The following is a 21,621-nucleotide window of genomic DNA, read 5'->3' on the forward strand; positions in this document are numbered from 1 at the left end:
TTGTACCCCCAACCCCGCTCCCCAACACCCACTGCTCGCACAAGCCCTGTCAAGTCAGAAAACAGAACTGTAGAGATAACAGCCACACACAATATTGTGTTGAGACTTGTATTACTAACCACTTCACTTACATGGGCTCCATTGGGTGTCCCAACCAACCTCTCTTCCATTCTTCATATTATCTTCCTTCAGCCAGGTGTATAAGGGGCTGAAATATTCCAGCAGAGCTGTAGAGTTCATTCTGGTCTCTCCAGTTATTTCCAAAAGAGCTTCTGTCCATGGTTTAGACTTGCCTAGTTTGAGCATGTTACTGCAATAGACAATAATAGCAATCAGGTCTTTAATTGAGTGAATTTTATAATTTTATATTATTTCAAGTAACAGTTGAGTATAGGAGAGAGGCTGGAGATTTTAAACAAGAGACAAAGACCTGAAGCTAAGAGGTTCTGGGAAAGAATTCCAGAGTTTGGGATCTGGCCCTGCGAAGATGCTGCCACTCACTGTGGGATGAGGGAGCTGTGGGATATCTAACAGATTCGCTGAAAGAAGATATAGCATTGTGCCACCCAGAAGATGCCACTGGGAAACCATGACAATTTGAAAATGAAGGAAAATAAATTCATGGGTTTTGATACAGAGAGTTAAGCTTATCGAATGGTTTAAGACTCTGGGGAGTTGGACAGGATGGATGCTGTGAAGAGTGTGGGGAGTCTGGAACTGTCTCGGCATAGGGAATCATCCATGTGTCCAGGAGGAGGAGGAATTATTCCTGACAGCTGGCTGGGAATAATTTGAATCCTCATCCAGACGCATGGGAAAAGCTAAACTATTCAACACAATCAGGGCTGAGGTGGGACGTTTTCTGGTCCACAAGAGTTGCGATGACCTGTCAGAAAGTTGCCAAGGCCATTGAATGGGATGGTATGCCCTTCTCCTCTCCAATGTTCTTAAATATGAGCAATGTTGATCAGGTAGCAGAGGAGGGACTGGGATCCATGTTCCCACTGATGTCATGGCCGAGGGAGAATCCCACACACCGCCAACATGTTGGACAAGATAGAAATGGGTGGACTGCCTGAGTGAAGGGTGGTGGGAGGAAGACCAGCCAAGAGAGCATTGGAGGGGATGGAGGTAGGTGTGGATAATTACTTCAGATGCAGGGAACCTGTGATGGCAATGCACACAGAAGATGGGACAGTGAAGGTGACAGTCTCAGTGGGATTCAGGGGACAAAGCTCAGCTTTGGCTCATGTGAGATATCAAGTTTGCAAATTGAATGCATTGTGGATGGTTACAGCTCAGAAAGCCTTTTGACCCATTGAGTGCATAAGAGCAATTTTACTGGTTCCACTCCTCCATCTTCTCCCAGTCTCTCCATCTCACCTCAATCTCTGCCTGCAGATTGCTCCCTTTCAGGCACCTACCCAGCACCGTTCTGAATGCTGCCATTGAACCTGCCTCTGCTGCTGCCCCAGCTGTCCATTCCACACCTCATCACTCCCTTCCTCATCTCACTTTTGGTTCTTGACCCCTCCAGCAATGGGACTACGTACTCTCTCCCTATCCCTATTTCCTTCATACTTCTATGTGTTTGGAGGCCGCCCCTTAGATACAGGGACTTGGTGTGAACCATCTGAACTTCCTTGTATGCGCTATTAGCGTTTTAGTTACATTATTAGTCAGTCAGCACTTAGTAACGTGCTTATACATATATATCACTTATTGTAGATGTGTTTCACTTTTTATTCCTGCAAGGAAAGATGTGGATTGGTTATTTTACTTCCTAACCAATGTGGTGCTTTATAAGCTCCGCCTATTACCACACCATTCATATTATTGCAACTCGACATGTGCTGTTAGTCAGTACTGCTGCATGGTTGAAGTAACATGCTGTAGTGTGTTGTACACGTTACTCAGTAAATACCATTGTACCAGATCCGTGAGTATGTGTGTTATATTACTCAACAATTATGTCTCAAAAAACTCTTAACAAATGTTGTCTCATCTAGGCCACTTGCACTAAACCATTCCCAGTAAATATTGGGAAAGTTAAAATCCCCCACTAATATAACTCTATTGCTCTGCATCCTTCCGTGATTTGCTTACATATTTGTTCCTCTACTTCTACTGGAAGCCTATAGTACAACCCCTGCATTGTGATAACTCTCTTTTATTCCTGTGTTCTACGTAGGTAGCCGCATTGGATAATAATAATAATAATGGATGGGATTTATATAGCGCCTTTCTAGAATACTCAAGGTGCTTTACATCGCATTATTCATACACTCCTCAGTCACACTCGGTGGTGGTGAGCTACTTCTGTAGCCACAGCTGCCCTGGGGCAGACTGACGGAAGCGTGGCTGCTAATCTGCGCCTACCACCAATCACTCACACACATTCACACACAGGCAAAGATGGGTGAAGTGTCTTGCCCAAGGACACAACGACAGTATGCACTCCAAGCGGGATTCGAACCGACTACCTTCCGGTCGCCAGCCGAACACTTAGCCCATTGCACCATCTGTCGTCCCTCCAGGATATCTTCTCTACAACTATTCTCCCTAATCAATAATTGAATTCTCCAATCCTCTTTGGAAATCACACACGTCATGTCTGAAATTTCTAAACCTTGGAACATTAAATGCCAGTCATAGATTCATACTGTATACAAACAAGCCCCTTGGCCCAACACGTACATACCAACCAAGTTGCCCATCTAACCTAGTCCCATTTGCCCATGTTTGACTCACATACCTCAAACCCTTTCCTATCCTTGTACCAATCCAAATGTCTTTAAAAGTTGTTATTGTATTTGTCTCAACCATGTCTCCTGGCAGCTCGTCCCGTATGTGCCCTACCATTTGTGCAAAAAAGTTGCCCCTCCGGTCCCCTTATCACCTTAAAGCAATGTTCTCTAGTTCTTGATTCCCTAACCCTAGAAAAAGACAATGCCTTCACCCTATCTATGCCCCTTATGATATAATATACCACTATAAGGTCCACACAGTCTCCTATGCTCTATGGAATAAAGTCTTAGCTCGCCCATCCTCTCCCTATAACTCAGTTCTTGGAATCCTGGCAACATCCTCATAAATCTTGTTTGCACTCTTTTCATCTTAATAGGATCTTTCATATTGCAGGGTCATCAAAACTGAACACAATACTCCAAATCGGGTCTCACCACTGTCTTGTACAACTGTAACGTAACATCCCAGCTTACAGATAAAGGCCAGTGTACCAAAAACCTTCTTCATCAACCTGTATATCTCTGACACCACCTTCAGGGAACCATGTGCCCCTAGGTTCCTGTTTTACCCAGGGCACTACCATGCACTGTTAAGGTCCTGTCCTGGTTTGACTTCCCAAAATGCAACACCTCACACTTTTCTGAATTGAACTGCATTTGCCATTCCTTTGCCCACTTAACCAGCTGGTGAAGATCCCACTGTGATTCTTGGTAATCTTCTTCACTGTCTATGACGCCACCTGGTTTGGTCCTGTCAATTCAGCCACATTTTTGTGATTGCAATAATATTATTATTCCAAGTGCTGATCCACACTCTAGATCCACCAGGCTTACCAGTGAGGTCCCTTGCATTAAAGTGCAGTTGATCCTCTCAGGTGTCCCATGCTCCTTTGACTGCTCTGCCCACTGGTCTTCCTTAAGTTATCTCCTACATTTTGGTCAAAATCTCCCCTGCCACACAGCTGCTAAGTTTCCCAAACCAAATTAGTTTAAACCTTTCTATGAGCAAACCACCTTGTGCAAATATTGGTCCCTTTCCAGTTTAATTGTAACCTGCCATTCTGGTACAAGTCCCATCTACCCCAGTAACGACCCCAATGATCCAAGTACCTAAATCTGCAACTGCACTTCAACCAGACAAACATCTATCCTATTCTACCATCACTAGTCCATGGACAGGGAGTAGTCCCAAGATTAACCTTCTGTCACCTCCCTGTGTCTCTCTGCAAGAATTCTTCCTTCTTTCTATTTATGTGGCAGGAACCACATGTACTATGACCTCTGGCTGTTATCCTTCCCTTTTCAGAATGTTCTGTACCGAGACATGACCGGGGGAGCAACAGATGCCTGCTGAGGTCTTGTTGACAACACATAACAAATCGTTGCGTTAATAACAATCTGGCTCCACTTTGTTGGGTCTGTCCACAACAGGCATTTGAAAATGTAAACACCAGCAGGAAAAGCTCATTGATGCTTTTACAGCACCAATAAACTCAAAATCCTCTCCCCTCATTTCCCAAAGCAACTTTGTTGTGCTAATAGTTGTACAACCGTTGACAGATTGGATGATTCATGGTCTTGCAGCAGGCAAAAAGGATGAAGATTTTACGGTCTAAAGGGAAGGTTGTGTGGTTTTTGGATCTAAAATAAGGTGGGTTCAGGGGAGAGGGAACAACTGTCATGGAGCAGCAGACAGAACTGCTCCACAACCTAAGGAGTTGGCAGAGTAAGTACTGCCCACAATTTTCTAGATTAAAGAGTGAATAATATTTACAGTTAAAGACAGCTTGCAAGTGAACTGCAGACTGCACAGTGTCAGAGAGAGTTGTTTTGTGAACAAATGCATAAGTTACAATGATAGGAGTATAGGTTGAAGGCCTACAGAGTCTGTACTTACTAGTATACAATGGTTTGTAATATTTTACCTAAAACATTCAGTAATTTCATTTTGAATTACAATATTCATAATTTTCTCTTCCCATTATTTTATTTGTAGGATTTGTGCAATTCTAACACACCTTTGAAAATAGTTCTGGGTTGTGCTGCTAACTCGCTAACGGCAGGTAAGCACGAGAAGACTCGTGAAGATTTTTCAACATGTTGAAAAATGTCCACGAGAGCCCCGCGTACCGACGAGTGGCCATTACCGTAAATCTCCGAGTTCGAATCAGGGCAAACTCGGGAGAGCTCTTGGAATGTACTCGTACCGTGGGACAGGGCTTTAAGAGTCAGGAAGTCATGATGCAGCTCTATAAAAGTGTAGTTAGACTGCATTTGGAACATTGCACGCAGTTCTGGTTTCTCCATTCCAAGATGGATGTGGAGTCTTTGGAGAGGGTGCTGAACTGGTAACTAACTAACTAACCAGGTGGCTGCCTGGATTCAGGGGTATTAGCTGCAAAGAGAGGTTGAACAAACTTGCAATGTTTTCTCCAGAACACCAGAGGTTGAGGGGACACCTGACAGAAGTATAAAAAAAGAGTCTAAATCTTTTTCCCAGGGTGGAAATATCAAAGAATAAATCGCATAGATTTAAGGTGAGGGGAGCAATGTTTAATTGAGATGTATGGGGCAAGGTTTTTACACAGAGAGTGTGGATGCCTGGAACATGTTGCCAGGGGAAGTATCATGGAGGCAGAAATGATTGTGGCATTGAAGGGGCTTTTATATAGACACATGAATATGCAGGGAATGGAGGGGTATGGATCAAGTGCAGGCAGATGAGATTAGTTTATCTTGAAATTATATTTGGCATAGAAATTGTGGGCAGAAGGGCCTTTTCATGTGCTGTTCTGTGAAAAAAAAAGGGTTTGTAGATACTTGACTAGCTGTCAGTGGCAGTGTGCACCTTTGGTTTATAATTAGGGTGTTAATTTTGTAGGACTTGTTTTTGTGTTTTTATTGCTGCCTGACTGTAGTGTTCTGCTCTCCACATGTTGAGTTTAGGACCCAGGGCAGCATGTAGTCTATCCTAAGCAACTTACTAAACCACACATGTGTGAGCGGAGAAGCCCATTGCAATTACTTTAGTGCTCTTTTGTGTTCTTAACATGCGAGTAATTACATAGATACATAGATACATAGAAAATAGGTGCAGGAGTAGGCCATTCGGCCCTTCGAGCCTGCACCGCCATTCAATATGATCATGGCTGATCATCCAACTCAGTATCCCGTACCTGCCTTCTCTCCATACCCCCTGATCCCTTTAGCCACAAGGGCCACATCTAACTCCCTCTTAAATATAGCCAATGAACTGGCCTCAACTACCCTCTGTGGCAGAGAGTTCCAGAGATTCACTACTCTCTGTGTGAAAAATGTTTTTCTCATCTCGGTCTTAAAGGATTTCCCCCTTATCCTTAAGCTGTGACCCCTTGTCCTGGACTTCCCCAACATCGGGAACAATCTTCCTGCATCTAGCCTGTCCAACCCCTTAAGAATTTTGTAAGTTTCTATAAGATCCCCCCTCAATCTCCTACATTTTAGCGAGTATAAGCCGAGTCTATCCAGTCTTTCTTCATATGAAAGTCCTGACATCCCAGGAATCAGTCTGGTGAACCTTCTCTGCACTCCCTCATGGCAATAATGTCCTTCCTCAGATTTGGAGACCAAAACTAATTGACATAGCTTCACGTTGAGAATCTCTAGACAACTTTCTGGCTTAATCTAGGGCAGCAGAGTGGTGCAGCCACTAGAACTGCTTTCTCACAGCTCCACAGACCCAGCTTCAATCCTAATCTCTGGTGCTGTCTGTGTGGTGTTTGAACGTTCTCCATGAGACCAGGTGGGTTTCCTCTGAGTGGTCTGGTTTCTTCCCACATCCCAAAGTCGAGCAGGTCAATAGGTTAATTGGCTGCTGTAAATTGTTCCCAAGTGTGGAGGCGAAGGGTAGAATCTGGGGGGAAGATCATGGAGAGAGTAAAATGGGAGTAGTGTAAATGTATGATTGATGGATGATGGTCGACGGGCCTGTTGCTATGCCTTATCTATCTCTGAGAAAATTTATGACATTTGGCTCTCAATTCTATATTACAACCTGATGACCATCAAGCATCAGAAAACAGCTGGAAAATGAGGTGAACTATTAAAAAAACGAATTTCTTTTCACACCCACATTTGTGTCTGCTTTTGTCTAGTTGTTGGCTGCAAACACTCAGCTCTAGACTAACACACCAACGGCATGTGCCTCTCACCGTGACGTTATTGCAGCGTACCCAGAAAACTCTGTGTGGGGGGCATGTATTGGGCAAGGAAGATTGCGATGAAGCGCATATCTGGAGGCCTTAATTGCTAGAAGCAATTAATTTCCAAATCGACAACAAAATCAGAGTGTATAAAATCTTTATGCTATATGTCAGAATTTCTAGACATTCTTGCTTTTATGTCTATTTGCTTTAAGAACTTATGTTGATATGTTCCATGATTTTTTCTGTCAACTGAATTATCCACATATATCATCTGTTCAGGACGCACAGTGATTGGCAACTTACCTGAGTGCTGTGCCTGCTTTTGTGGAATTGGTGATATCACACTTATACAGTTCATCGGTTTGGTTAGCAATTTTGCACAGTGCTTTGTGGAACTGGAACTGGTAGATGGTCCTGGTGAAGTACCTAAAGAGAAGAGTGGGTGGTCTTTTACTTAATGGAATAAGTAAGTGATTCAGTACAAAGGTCACATCATTCTGCAGAAGCTTGCACCTAATGGACTTGCATATTAATGAACAAAACACTGGAATGAATCTTGAGTTTATTTGCTCACCAGCAATATCTGGCAGTGATGACTTTTCATTTATGTTCATATTCCAGAACTATTCTTCAGAAAGCTGGTGGCCTATTGCTGTGGTAAACAATACTTGGACATTGGGAGAGAAGAGGCAGGGACACTAGGAACTGAAAGCAGTGTCCACCTCCTCTCCCTCAGGGTTATGAGCAGCTTTGGATCCTGGCCATAGCCAAAGACAACATTTTATAGGTCAGATCAAGTCAAGTCGTGTTTATCGCATCTGCACAAATATGGTGAGATACAGGCACAATACAGCAGCATCATAGCACATGGGCTCAAATTCACCCAAAATATTAATGATATATAGATTACAGATAAACTATTCGTGTGAAAAGAAAAGGACTGCAAAAAACAAGACATTAGTGTAAAAGTACACAATTAGAAACAAGTATATGGTAGTGCAAGAGGTGGTGTGGTGTTCTGCCACCGAGGAAGGATTAGGGTTGAGACCACAGTCAAGGGACAGGTCAAGCTAGACAGGAGTGTGTCCTTAACTATTGTTCAAATGCAACATTTAAGAATTAAATCTTAACATTTACAGATGGGAAATTCTAATTATTTCAAGCAATGCATTTGTCAAACGTTTACCATTGTGAAATGTAAACGTCATCAGTCTGGGAATCCTTCACGCCAGCGCCAAATATCTTGAAAAAAGTTCATATTAACATATGATGAGAAAAGAAATGGGCAAAGATGAATGTAAACGTGCAGTAGTGCTGACCATAGGATGGTGCTTTGGTGCTAAGGTTGCTAAGGGTTGGCATCATGCAAACAAGATCTTTCAAAAGTGTTTTAAATGGCTCTGCAGCAAAGAATGAGAACACTGATGAAGCATTGAACAAAGTCCTGGAGGAACTCATCAGGTCAGGCAGCATCTGTGAAGGGAATGGACAGACATATGATGAAGGCTTGGTTTGTACCCAGTGCTTGGGAGAAGAGAAACCGGCACACATACCTTATGAAGGAGTAGTCATTGGCGATATGGAACAAGGCTGCTGGATCACAGTAGGTTTCATCATGGGGGAGAGGCTCAACAACACCAACAATCTCTCGTCTAAAGAAAGGGGAAATAATTAACTACTTCAGGGGAATGAGAAACAGAATCACTTCCAGAATAACACAGTAAAGGAAACCATTCCACCTGCTGTCTCTACAAAAGAGCATTCCAATTATCCAATAATCTGCAAGGAAAATCAGTGGCCGTAAATAAGATTGCTTTGTGAGCTCATGTGGACGTGATAGACCAAATGTTAAAAGCAACAGGTGCTTCATTCTGTAAAAATGAAGGGTTTTATTCAGAAAGGTACTAAAAAGTATCAATTTTTGTCAAAATGGTATTAGAAAAATATAAGAAAATAAATATTAAATATTAAATATGGTATTTGTAATTTAGTTTATTTTAAAGGGATAAAAAATTCAAATGCAGCCTTGGCAAATATCACAAGGGTTTCTACAAAGGAGAACGTAAAACAAATAACCAAAAGGGGATGAATATTGACCCAAACTGACCGTGGTAGATATATTCCCAGTGTGTTCTATGCTTATTTCAGCTCAGTAATTGAACTCGTTTGAAATGTTGGTTTCGAGGAGGGAGAGGTGGTTAAGGAGGGAAGCTTCTTTCTATTGCAAGCTTTAATACCAAACTGGTGTGAAGAGAGGAGCGAATGAATAACAGATTACATACAACATCACAAATTCCTGAGAGGCAGCAGGCCAGGCTTGAGGGTGATTCTATGCTTGAACATAAGGTAATAAAGTGAGGGTCAGTACTGGAGAGATGACAACACAGTGGGTTAAAGACAGGACTGGATCTAGTCACCTGAGGAGGTTCCAGGTTGCTCTGTGGCCAATTGCTTCTACCTTCAGAACGTGGTCATGGTCTGATGTCATAAAGGTAGCTAACATATGCACATTACAAATAGCAATGAGAAAATTAATACAAAAGGGAGAGACGTATGTATCTTCACCATATTCCCATTAGGCCATTCGAACTCACTTCATTTCCCAAAACTTTTTCATCCACTGATCTTTGGGTATTTCGCCCTTGAACAATTTCCACCTCCACTGTTCCATCATGAAAGTGAAAGGCAACGTGCCAACAATGGTCAGGGCTTGCTTCAGGAGAAAATTGATGTCAATTTCTAGAGAGGAAAACACCACAACTGTCATAACTCACTAACAGGTGTTACTTTATACATTAATCCCAAACATGACTTAATTCACATCATAGAGCCATTGATCATCTGCTAGTCTTCAATTGAAAATAGTGTTGGACTAGCTCTTAGCAAATATAGAAATCCTACGCACCTTCCAATGTCTCCCATGAGTCTATTAGGAAGTAAAGGTGTGTTGCATGATGTTTTACTGAGGTCAAATTCTTCTGGATTTTAGTTTATATTCTTGTTTTGTATTCTCTCTCTCTCTCTCTCTCTCTCCCTCTCTCTTGTAAAATGAATGGATTAAACAGTGGTATGATACTGGAATCAGCTATCAGGTAAAGAGTTCAAATCCTAACATGCCACCTGGGGAATATACTGTAGATTATTTTAATTCAATGATCTGATCGCTGCAATTGTACACGGAAATAAATCTGGCCTCACAACCATATGATTGACTCTTAACTGTCATAAAGCAAGCAAGACACTGAATTCAATGATAATTAGGAATGGGAAATAAAGGTTTCACTAAATACCAATGGGAACACATCTCTATATGAACTGGGATATAAATCATGCAATGATTCCACAGATTCTGGAACCTTGTATATAAAGCTAAAGGTTGATAATCAGGAAGTTAGTTAATCTTGTGGAATCTTATCACTAAACCTGACAGGCACATACATCACTTCCCTGTGGAGATGACTTTGTGGCTAAGTGGCAGAAGCCACATTGCAAGGCCATGTATAATGGCCACATCTGGGGCAGAAACTGGAAATGTGGTTTCTTGACCTCCCTCGGGGAAATTGAAACCATTTGTATTGGCCAGCACTGATTTGGGTCATTCTGCGATTTACTCTGGGCTCCTGTTCTGTCTGATCATGTCCACTTTTGTCCACTAACAGTATCCGTATTACATTAGAAGGACATTACATTGTCCTTCTGGATTGCTGTTCATCGATAAAGGAAGGGGAAATAGTTAAATGACTCCACACAAACCAAAGGAAGCTTCAGTTGAGACCTTCTGTTTTAATTTTGGTTGCCTGTATATAACAAGTGACATTGACTCAATTGTTTGATTTGCATCTCTCACCATTTTTATTCCCATTGAGAAGAGGTGGCTGAATTTATACCGAGCAATTTAAATTATGAGTCAATATCAAAGTGGGTACCTTGGGTGAAATGCTAGTAGGACAGCAGTGGGCTAGTTACACTGACTAGCCATTTCTTTGTCAGGGATGTCAAGAATCCTTGGCTTGATATTCAATCTAGTTTAAGGGTTGATCATTCAGGTCAGAGATTAGTGGGGGCTCAAGTTATTTGCATGACCCAGGGACTTGAGTTTAATTGATTTTGGGATGTTAGAGGATATGGGGTTGGTGCAGGAAAGTGACACTGAGGTTATAGACATTTACAATGTTGAAACCCTTGAAAATGAATGAGAAACCCGGCAAATTCTTACTTAAGTAAGAAATTCTCAATCAGATGATTGTTGTTAAGTAAGACATTTCTTTGTCAGCTTTGCAAGCTAATGTAGTTGATCTCCCTCAGGACATTGACAAATGGAAGTACATAAATAAATGGATCATTAATGGATGATTTCATTTTGACTATAAATTACTATGACAAGAACTCAACATCTGAATATAACTTTGTAAAGAGTTGGGAACCAACCATTATTTTCAATAAAAGTGTCCTTTAGAAGACCTATAGCCTTTAGATGCTTAGGGGTGGCTGCTGAGAGTGACATGATCTCCCCAACACCCTCGTGAAAACCTTCATTGGCTCCATCTCGGAATAAGTATGTTTGGTTTGCATACTCCATGTCATATTGAATATGTCCCATTTCATGGTGGACAGTCAGGAAGTCTTCCATGTTCACTTTAGTGCACATTTTAATCCTGCATTTTAAAAAAAAAATATTATTTATGTTTACATTTCCCTCCCTATTTCTTTTCATAGTGGGAGAATCATCTGTGAGAACTCCAGCTTTTATGCACCACAGTAACTTCCCCAACAAGTAGTAAAAAAATGCATTTTTGGCACGATAAATTTACAATGGTAACTTAGAAACATAAAATAATGTGGATGCTGGAAATCTGAGATGAAAGCAGAAAACGCCGGAAATACTCAGCAGTCAAGTGGATGCCACTTTTGGAGAGAGAAAATTGGGTTTAAATGGCAAGTTATAATGACCTTAAACATAAAACAGAAAATAGGTGCAGGAGTAGGCCATTCGGCCCTTCGAGCCAATATTATCATGGCTGATCATCCAAAATTAGTACCCCATTCCTGCTTTTTCCCCTATCCCTTGATTCCGTTAGCCCTGAGAGCTAAATCTAACTCTCGCTCAAAAACATCAAGTGAATTGGTCTCCACTGCCTTCTGTGGCAGAGAATTCCACAGATTCCCAACTCTTTGGCTAAACATTTTTCCTCCTCTCGGTTCTAAATGGCCTACCCCTTATTCTTAAACTGTGACCTCTGGTTCTGGACTCCACCTACATCGGGAATTTTTTTCCTGCATCTAGCCTGTCCAATTCCTTAAGAATTTTATATGTTTCTATAAGATCCCCTCGCATCATTCTAAATTCCAGTGAATACAAGCCCAGTCGACCCATTCTTTCATCTCATGTCAGTCCCGCCATCCTGGGTATTAATTTGGTGAACCTATGCTGCACTCCCTCAATAGCAAGAATATACTTCCTCAAATAAGGAGACCAAAACTGCACACAATATTCCAGGTGTGATCTCACCAGGAATGACTGCAATAGGACCTCCTTGCTCCTATACTCAAATCCTCTCGCTATGAAGGCCAACATGCCATTTGCTTTCTTCACTGCCTGCTGTACCTTCATGCTTACTTTCAATGAGTGATGTACAAGGCCAGGTCTCATTGTCCCCCCCCCCCCCCTTTTCCTAATCTGACATCATTCAGATAATAATTCTTGTTCTTCCCACCAAAGTACATAACCTCACATTTATCTACATTATATTGCATCTGCCATACATCTGCCCACTCACCCAACCTATCCAAGTCACCCTGCAGCCTCAGAACAGCCTCCTCACAGCTCACACTACCACCCAGCTTTGTGTCATCCACAAACTTGGAGATGTTAGATTCAATTCCCTTGTCTAAATCATTAATATATATTGTAAATAACTGGGGTCCCAGCACTGATGTATCTGCCTTCAGTCCCAACAGTTTACCTAAAACCATTTCCTGACTAATGTAGATTCCCTTCAGTTCCTCCCTTCCACTAGATCCTCAGTCCCCTAATCCCGACCAGAAACGTCGCCTATTCCTTCTCTCCATAGATGCTGCCTCACCCTCTGAGTTTCTCCAGCATTTTTTGTCTACCTTCGATTTTTCCAGCATCTGCAGTTCTTTCTTAAACAGATACATGTTTAAGAACATGACAGTATCCCTAGGAGGATTGAGACTTTGAGGTGCAAGTCCAAAACCACCTGAAAAGCAGTAAATGGCAAGGAAAGAGTATGGTATGCTTGCTTTTATTGGTTGGGGCACTGAATATAGAAATTGGGAAGTCATGTTGTAGCTGAATCGAACTTTGGTCAGGCCACATTTAGAGTATTGTTTTACAGTTCCATCGCTCCATTGCAGGAAGCATGTGCCCTTTATGGTAAACCAGCATTTGCCGTTCCTTGTTTCTTCCTTAAAATCTATTACAGTGCAGTGATCAGATTTCCTTTGGTCACCTTGCTATAGGAAGGATGTCACTGAGCTGGAAAGAGTGCAGAGAACTATGTTTATAGGACTCAAGGGCCTAAGCTACAGGAAAAGGTTAGGCAGGTTAGGACTTGGTTCCTTGGTGCGCAGGAGGCTGAGGGGTGATTTGATAGCGGTATATAAAATTATGAGAGGAATGGATCATGGGTGAATGCACACAGTTTTTATCCAGCACAAGGGAATTAAGACCAGGAGACATGGGTTTAAGGTGAGAGGGGAAAGATTTAATAAGAAACTGGGGGCAACTTTTTTACTCAGAGATTTGTGGTTAGAAAGAACCAGAGCAGGTAGTTGTGGCAGGTACAAATGATATTTGGACAGGTACATGGATGGCAAAGGTTTAAAGGGATATGGGCCGAATCTGGGCTAATGGGACTAGACTAGATGGGCCATGATCTTGGATGAGATGGGATGTAAGGTCTGTTTCTATGCTGTATGACTCCATGACTCTGTGTCATATTTTGTTTGCTAACACTTGAAGCACCTTGGGATGTTTTTGTTATTGTAATGTTGCTGACGGCTTGAACAATGCCCAGAGTTTGCCAGGGAAAGTGTTGGTGTCAGTAGAAAATAAATAAGTTCATGGATATGAACAGAAGCAATGGATTTGATGTTCCCATTTTTATCCATCACACTTGAACTAAGTAAAACTAATTTTAAGAATGGAAGTTTTCAACAAACATGAAAGTAAAGGTGATTCTCTAAGTGTGTTACTGCCTAATATATTGTACGTTAGTAGTTACACAATGTTCATGGAAAATCCATTATTTCATACACTGCACAATCTACTGTACCTGAAGTCGAGTCCATTGCCCATGTCCCAGGCTGTTGGATGACAGACAACTTTGCGGCCATCAGTAGGTTTCTCGATCATGGAGTAATTCCAGAAGTAATCATTCATTGGTTTAAGGCCCAAAGATTGGAAGAAGTTATCAGCCACCTGAAACATTTTTTTTGGTTTCCATGCCTGTATGGGGAGAGATTCAGGAATTAGTCATCAATGTATTAGCTGGCTAATCTCATTTGCTAGTTTAACCATGATTTTTGAAATGAGCTCCTCATTTACTCTAGACACCTGGTCCCCCACCATATCCAGAGCAGTCTGTGTCTTCATCAATGAGCATAAGTGTAAGTCTGAAGAAGGAGCTCGATCTGATTTTGATATGTTATAGCTAAGTCCATTAAGAGGTCAAGTATATGAGGGCATTCTAGATATATAGTATACCTAAATTCTGAACTTGTTGGATTGGGTAATATTGGATAACCAAGTCATAAATGACCCTGAAACAGGAAGAAGAATTTTTTATTTGCATTGGCTTAATTGAATGCGATGATATCTCCAATGTTGAAAGGATGTTGCATGTAACAAATAATTATATCTATTAATACCACCAGTATATCAAGGACATACAGTGATGTCTTGCAAGGCCTTGCAAGGAAATGTTTATCAAATGATATGTTCATAAGGCATAGGAGCAGAATTAGGCAATTCGACCAATTGAGTCTGCTTCGCCATTTAATCATAGCTGATTCTATCTTTCCCTCTTCACCCCATTCTCCTGCATTCTCCCCATAACCCTTGACACCATTACTAATCAAGAACATATCAATCTTCACTTTAAAAATACCAAAGACTTGGCCTCCACTGTCGATTGTGGCAATGAATTCCACAGATTCACCACCTTCTGGCTAAAGAGATTCTTCCTCACTTCCAGGTATGCCCTTTTATTCTGAGGCTGGCCCTCTGGTCCTAGACATTCCCACAAGTGAAACCATCCTCTCCCATGGGGCAGGCAGCCTGAACGTACCTGTTCTTTCATTGCAGATGTTACATCTATATCATTCTGTTTTGGAAATGGAACTGAGAAATTATATAGGTTTCCCCAAAATCTTCCCCACATGTCACCTGAAAATAAAACAGAATTTAGATCAAATTGACATTAAGACCGTAAGAAACTGATGGTTGAGCACAAAACCCAGAAACAGCCACAGAAAGGAAGACACACAGTGGAGCATGGCTATTCTTCATAAACCACATGCTAAGGTGACGTGCCTGAGAGACTTTCCCTGTTAACTGATGCCAACGCAACCTGAGTTGTCATTTCAGCTTATGTTTTCACATTTAATGAAAAAAATATATATTTATAAATTCCCTTTAATGACCTCAATCCATTCCATTGTCTTTTACAACCATGCAGATAAAAGTTGTTTAGTGTAGTTTTGTATATTATTGTCACATGTACAGAGATACAGTGAAAAGCTTTTGTTTGTGTGCAATCCAGTCAAAGAAAAGACTATACATGAATACAATCAAGTTGTCCAAAATGCACAGATAAAGGATAAAGGGTACTACATTAAGTGCAAAGATATAACATTGAAGTCGGATGGAGTCCGATTAAAGATAGTTCAAACGTCTCTAATGAGGAGGATGGAAGGTCAGGACCACACACTAACTGATGTTAACAGCAGGGAATAAACTATACCTCCTGAATCTGGACGTATGAGTTTTCAAACTTCTATATCTCCTGCCTGATGGAGAGGGAAATAAAGGTCCTTGATTATGCTGAGACAGCGTGAAGTATTGATGGAGTCAATGGAAGGGAAGTTGGTTTGTGAGATGCTCTGGGATATTCCCACAACTCTCTGCAATTTCTTGTGATGCTCCCATCCAGACTGTGATGAATCCCATAAGATACTTAATACGGTGCATCTGTAGAAGTTGGCTGTTTTGCGGAGTTACTGGTGGAGGAAGGTTTCCAGTTAACTGTTGGACACCTATGGTCTTCGAAGCCTAAAATAATAACATTTTAATAACAAGTGGAGGCATATTACCCCAAGTGTTTTGCACGGAGCGTGCAGTTATATAAACAGAGGCTAGACTTCTGTGTGTAATTTTGTTTTACAATCTCATCATGCATCAAACCTTGGGTCACAAAAAATCCAAAAGCAAAATTTTCAAACCTTTAGACCTTGAAACTGTACCTGAGCATTACTATTATGTCAGGCTGTTGCACTGTTAGTGCATGCTTGTTTATTCTTTATGCAACAAAGTGATCTTACCCAATAAATGAGCAGGGAGACATCCTTTTGAACTGATATCTTGTGGCCCAAAGGTATCTTGGAGCTTTGCCCTTACGTATGCATGCAGTTCCTTGTACAGAGGCATTATCTAATGGAGTCAAAAGAACAGATTGTAGTCAAGTCAAGTCAAGTTTATTTGTCACATACACATACGAGATGTGCAGTGAAATGAAAGTGGCAATGCTCGCGGACTTTTGTGCAAAACGACAAACAACCAAACAAACTATAAACACAATCATAACACACACATATTCTTTTACATAATAAATAATGGAAGGAAAAACGTTCAGTAGAGTTAGTCCCTGGTGAGATAGGCGTTTACAGTCCGAATGGCCTCTGGGAAGATGTCGGTAGTATACTAGCATCAAGTGAGTCAAAACAACTCAACATTTGAGTGAAGATAGACACAAAATATTGCAGTAACTCATCCGGGACAGGCAGCATCTCTGGATAGAAGGAATGGAGAGAGGAACTCAACATTTGAGTGATATTTTTGCAGTAGGCCCTGATTAGTTGAGAAGGCAGACCTTCCAGTTCTTATAATGATGCCAACATATAGAATGTTATTATTGGTATGTGTGGTGTTGTGGAACTTTGTCACTCACAGGAAGTCCAGATTATATGAGAGATCTTTTACGATTACAGATTATCATGCCTCCAGCCTTCCACCATACTCTATACAAACCTCAGTGCCATCCAACAATATTCATTGCCTTGTCATTGATAAAACTATCATGCTGTATCTAATTAGTTTCCTGTTTTTAGTTGTTGATTAGATTCCAGATACAGCATGGAAACAGGCTCTTCGGCCCACTGGGTTCCTGTCGACCATCAATGACCCATTCATATGCGTTCTATGTTATCCCCCACTTTCACATCCACTACCTACACACTGGGAACAAATTACAGCAGACATTTAACCTACAAACCTGCATGGCTTTGGTAAGTGGGAGGAAACTGAAGCACCAAGAGAAAACCCGGGTCATGGGAAGAGCTTTCAAACTCTACACAGACAATACCTGAGGGCAGGATTGAACCTGGGTCTCTGGTGCTGTGAGACAGCAGCTCTACCGGCTGCGCCACTGTGCTGCCCCAGGTTTAATCACCTCCTGTGGGCTTTGTGTAAGACAATGGAACTGGAAAATTAAAACGCTTCATTATATCAGGATATCACATTCAGCAACTGCCGGGATGTACCCAGTACAGTATCAGTGTCCAATCCTGGCTCAACCATTCACTGAAGGAACATTCTTAGGGCGAGTTGCAGCAATGGAAATTAGTATAATTGCATTTCAGGGATGATATCATTACCTTAATTACAGAAAGCTTATAAAATCACTTCAGTGGACAATTGTTTTTAAACATATAAGCTTGGATTGGATTGTCAGCACTGACACATCTTGAATAAAGATAATGGCATCATTTCCAGAATAGTCAGTCGCAATAATTTAATCTTTACGCAGCTAATGTTTGTGCAGCTAGATTTTGGTAATCACCCATCCGGTGCTTTCACTCTTCCCAAATCCTAGAGACTGCTCAGTCCACATGAGAGGGGCAGTGAATCACTGTGATCATAGCTAGGAAGGAATCCTATTACATTCAGATACCAAGAGGTTTAAGGCAAACTTCTTGCTCAGCCATTTGAGATGCACAGATACTGGATACTGGTTGGATATTGCATCTGACACCCCCGGTGATGTTAATCAATCCGGCCTCAAATATCTTTTATCTTTTACCAGTTAAGTAGAGAGCAGGATTGAGGCAAACCTTTTGAACTATTATAGACTTGTTTTTTTAAATAATGCTTTGCACTAATGTCTTGTTCTTTCAGATTTTTTCTTTTCACTATCTTGTTAAAATCTATATGCAATTTATATATAATTTATGTTTTGTGTGATGTCTGTATCTACAGGATGTGCCTGGGATCTTATTACAAGCAAGATTTCATTGTACCTGTACCCTACCATACTTACGCATATGACACTAAGCTCAACACAACTTGATATGGCTTGACTGGACTGGAGGTTTGTTTGGAGGTGGTGAGATATCTGGAACAGGTATGGCCAGATTTTCACAGGGTATTAGGCACAAACCCAACCTATTTTACCACACCAGCATGGCTTTGTGCATTGGAAATCTTGTCTCACAAATCTGATTGTATTTTGAAGAGATCATGAAGAGTATTGACAAGGTCAGGCCAAAGCCAGTGGTGTGCCTCGGTGATTAGTGCAGATATCACTGCTGTTTATTATCGACATTAATGATTTGGATGACAATGTAGTTAACATTGTTCGTAAATCTGCAAATAACTAAAATTGGTGGTAAAATGTTCAATGGGAAGACCATCAAAGTTTACGACAGGATCTAGATTAGTTGCGAAGGTGGAGCAAGGAATGGCAAACAGAATTTGAAGAAGGCATTTGGTGTGCTTGTCCTCATTGTGAATTTCATTGAGTACAAAATTGCCACATTATGATGCAGCTGTACAAGTAGTTAACAAGACCATACTTGGAGTATTGTGTGCAGGTCTGGTTACTCAGCTACAGGAAGAATGTCATTAAGTTGTAAAGGTTGCTGAAATGATTCACCGGGATGTTCCCTGGACTTGTGGCCTTGAGTTGTAGGGGAAAGTTGGATAGGCTGGAACCTTTTTCTTTGGAACATGGAAGGATGGGGGTAATCTTATTGTAGTATACAAAATCATGAAGGATATGCATAATGTGAGTGCTCCCAGTCCTTTCCCCAGAGTAGAAAATTCTAAAATTAGAGGGTATAGGTTTAAGTTGAGAGGGGAGGGAATTAAAAGGTTCTTTAGAGGTAACTTTTTCACTCAGAGGGTAATCATAGCATGATAGAATCATACAGCATGGAAACAGGCCCTTTGGTCCAACTTGTCCTTCCCAACCAAGATGCCCTATCTAATGCCCTATCAACAGCGGAAATTGGAGGAACAGCACCTCATATTCCGTCTGGGGTCCTTGCGTCCTTATGGCATCAACATTGAATTCTCCCAATTTGGCTAGCCCGTGCTGTCTCCTCCCCTTCCTTCACCCTCTAGCTGTCTCCTCCCACCCTCCCATCCGCCCGCCCTCGGGCTCCTCCTCCTCCTCCCTTTTTCCTTCTTTCTTTCCCCACCCCCCATCAGTCTGAAGAAGGGGTTCGGCCCGAAACGTCGCCTATTTCCTTCGCTCCATAGATGCTACTGCACCCGCTGAGTTTCCCCAGCAATTTTGTGATGCCCTATCTAAGTTTGTCCCATTTTCCCACATTTGGCCCACATCCTTCAATCATTACAATCCATGTACCTGTCCAAGTGTCTTTTAAAAATTTTGTTATTGTACCTGTTCAATTATCTCCTCTGGCAGCTCCTTCGATATACTCACCATTCTCTGAGTGTAAAAGTTGAATCTTTCGCCTCTCGCCTTAAACTTATGTTTTCTAGTTTTGACTCCCAAACTCTATCAATATCCCGCATGATTTATGTCTTTCCCCACAATAAAAACAGAGGAGAAATAGTCCTTGGGGACCATGACTCCACACATAGCTGACCACATTGTTGTCTGAGGGGACTATTCCCCTAGTTATCCTCTTTCCTTTACTATACATAAAAAAATATCTTTGAGTTCTCCTTAATCCTATCTGTTTGAGTTGTCTCCTACACGCTTTTTGCCCCCTGATTGCCTTTTTAAATATGCTCTTCAATCTCCTAAACTTCCAGGGATTCGCTGAAGAGTCTCTTTCTGTACATCTCCTTGTCTCTGTGGCTCTACTTGGAATACTGGTGTATTATTGGGATGGTAAAAGCATGATGGTCTGAATTCAGCTCAGTCTTAGTTCTCTTCTACCTGGTGAAATCTCTATATGTATTTAGTTCATTATTTTTGCCCAAATAATTTAATTTCTTTAGTAACTTGTCAGTTTCTTTGTTGAACTAAATTAAGGCGCATGTTGCAATCAAAAGTGCTTGAACAATTGGTTGGGAAGAAAGCCAAACTGTAAGAAAGACGACTGCGGAATTTCTTACAGACACAAGGAGGTGGTTTTAAATAACCAGAGGCTTCTCAGGTTAAGGAGATCAGGTAACATGCACAGGGGCACACAGGATCAGTACAGGAAGTAAGTCAGACCTCTTGGAGCAGACGTTCCACATCCGTCACCAGATCGTTCCGATGGTATGCAAATTTTCCTTCACCATTGGTCTCATAGTTAGATCGCCAGTAGTCACCATAGTCATCATAACCTGCACAGAGTAATCAGTTAGGCAGCGTTCTTCACGTGACTGCATATTATCTCATGTGTCATTGTTTAGTTGCTTACCATTCAATTTGGCAACTTTGTTCTTTAAAATGGTGTACTCCTCATAGAGTGGTCTGAGTTTCTTCCCCACGTTAACCCGCCAGCCTTCCCAGGCCCACAACCTCTCCGTATAATCCTTGCTTTCAGCCATCAGGATGGTCAACTCTGGACAAAAGTAAGAGAGTTAGGAAGAGTCTAGTCCAATCTTGATCATGAAGAGGCCTTCACAACGCAACAAAACTCACCAATTAGTCCCTGAGAAGATCATCTGTGGCTTTCTGCCCGCTACTGCAGACCAATCAATATGTACTCTTAAAGATCTAGAGTGGGTACCAATGATGTAGGTAGAACAAGGAAAGCTAGGGGAATTTGAGCAGACAGGTACTAAATTGAAAAGCGGGGTCAAAATGGTAGTAATCTCTGGATTTCTACCTGGGCCACAAGCAAACTGGTAATAGGATTGACAAGATTAAATAGTTAACCCCTAGCTCAAAGATTGCTGTGGAAATAGGGATGGAGAGAAAGGGGGAGCGAGAGTATGCCTATTAATTTCTCTAACTTCAAGGAACACTTCTTTTCCCTTTCTCTCCGTCCCTCCCCATCCTAGTTCTCCGACTCGTTCTACTGTCCTCCTGAATATATATTACTGATTGTATGCCACATTGTCACCTCCCCCTCAGCTAACAATGAACCATTCTACACTTCCTTATCATCATCTGCTTTAATCTGTCGTTTCACACCTTACTCCTGCATAACTCTAGAATCCCTCTTCCCCGACTCTCAGTCTGAATTTCGACCTAAAATAGTAC

The 21,621-nt window shown here is 41.5% G+C and overlaps 1 protein-coding gene across 1 annotated transcript in view; it reads right to left on the reverse strand.

The window, feature by feature from the left end:
• Positions 1–21,621, reverse strand: part of ace2 (angiotensin converting enzyme 2) — a 45,958-nt gene that overhangs the window by 9,098 nt on the left and 15,239 nt on the right. Inside the window, exons 4-13 of the mRNA XM_033032921.1 lie at positions 20,834–20,977; positions 20,644–20,756; positions 16,496–16,604; positions 15,244–15,341; positions 14,230–14,402; positions 11,360–11,586; positions 9,526–9,670; positions 8,485–8,583; positions 7,235–7,357; positions 132–310 (exon numbers count right to left, since the gene is read on the reverse strand). Of these exons, the coding sequence (XP_032888812.1) occupies positions 132–310; positions 7,235–7,357; positions 8,485–8,583; positions 9,526–9,670; positions 11,360–11,586; positions 14,230–14,402; positions 15,244–15,341; positions 16,496–16,604; positions 20,644–20,756; positions 20,834–20,977 (1,410 nt within the window). The remainder of the gene's footprint in view (positions 1–131; positions 311–7,234; positions 7,358–8,484; positions 8,584–9,525; positions 9,671–11,359; positions 11,587–14,229; positions 14,403–15,243; positions 15,342–16,495; positions 16,605–20,643; positions 20,757–20,833; positions 20,978–21,621) is intronic.

This window comes from Amblyraja radiata, chromosome 14 (genome assembly GCF_010909765.2).
Source record: "Amblyraja radiata isolate CabotCenter1 chromosome 14, sAmbRad1.1.pri, whole genome shotgun sequence".
Lineage (NCBI taxonomy): Eukaryota > Metazoa > Chordata > Chondrichthyes > Rajiformes > Rajidae > Amblyraja > Amblyraja radiata.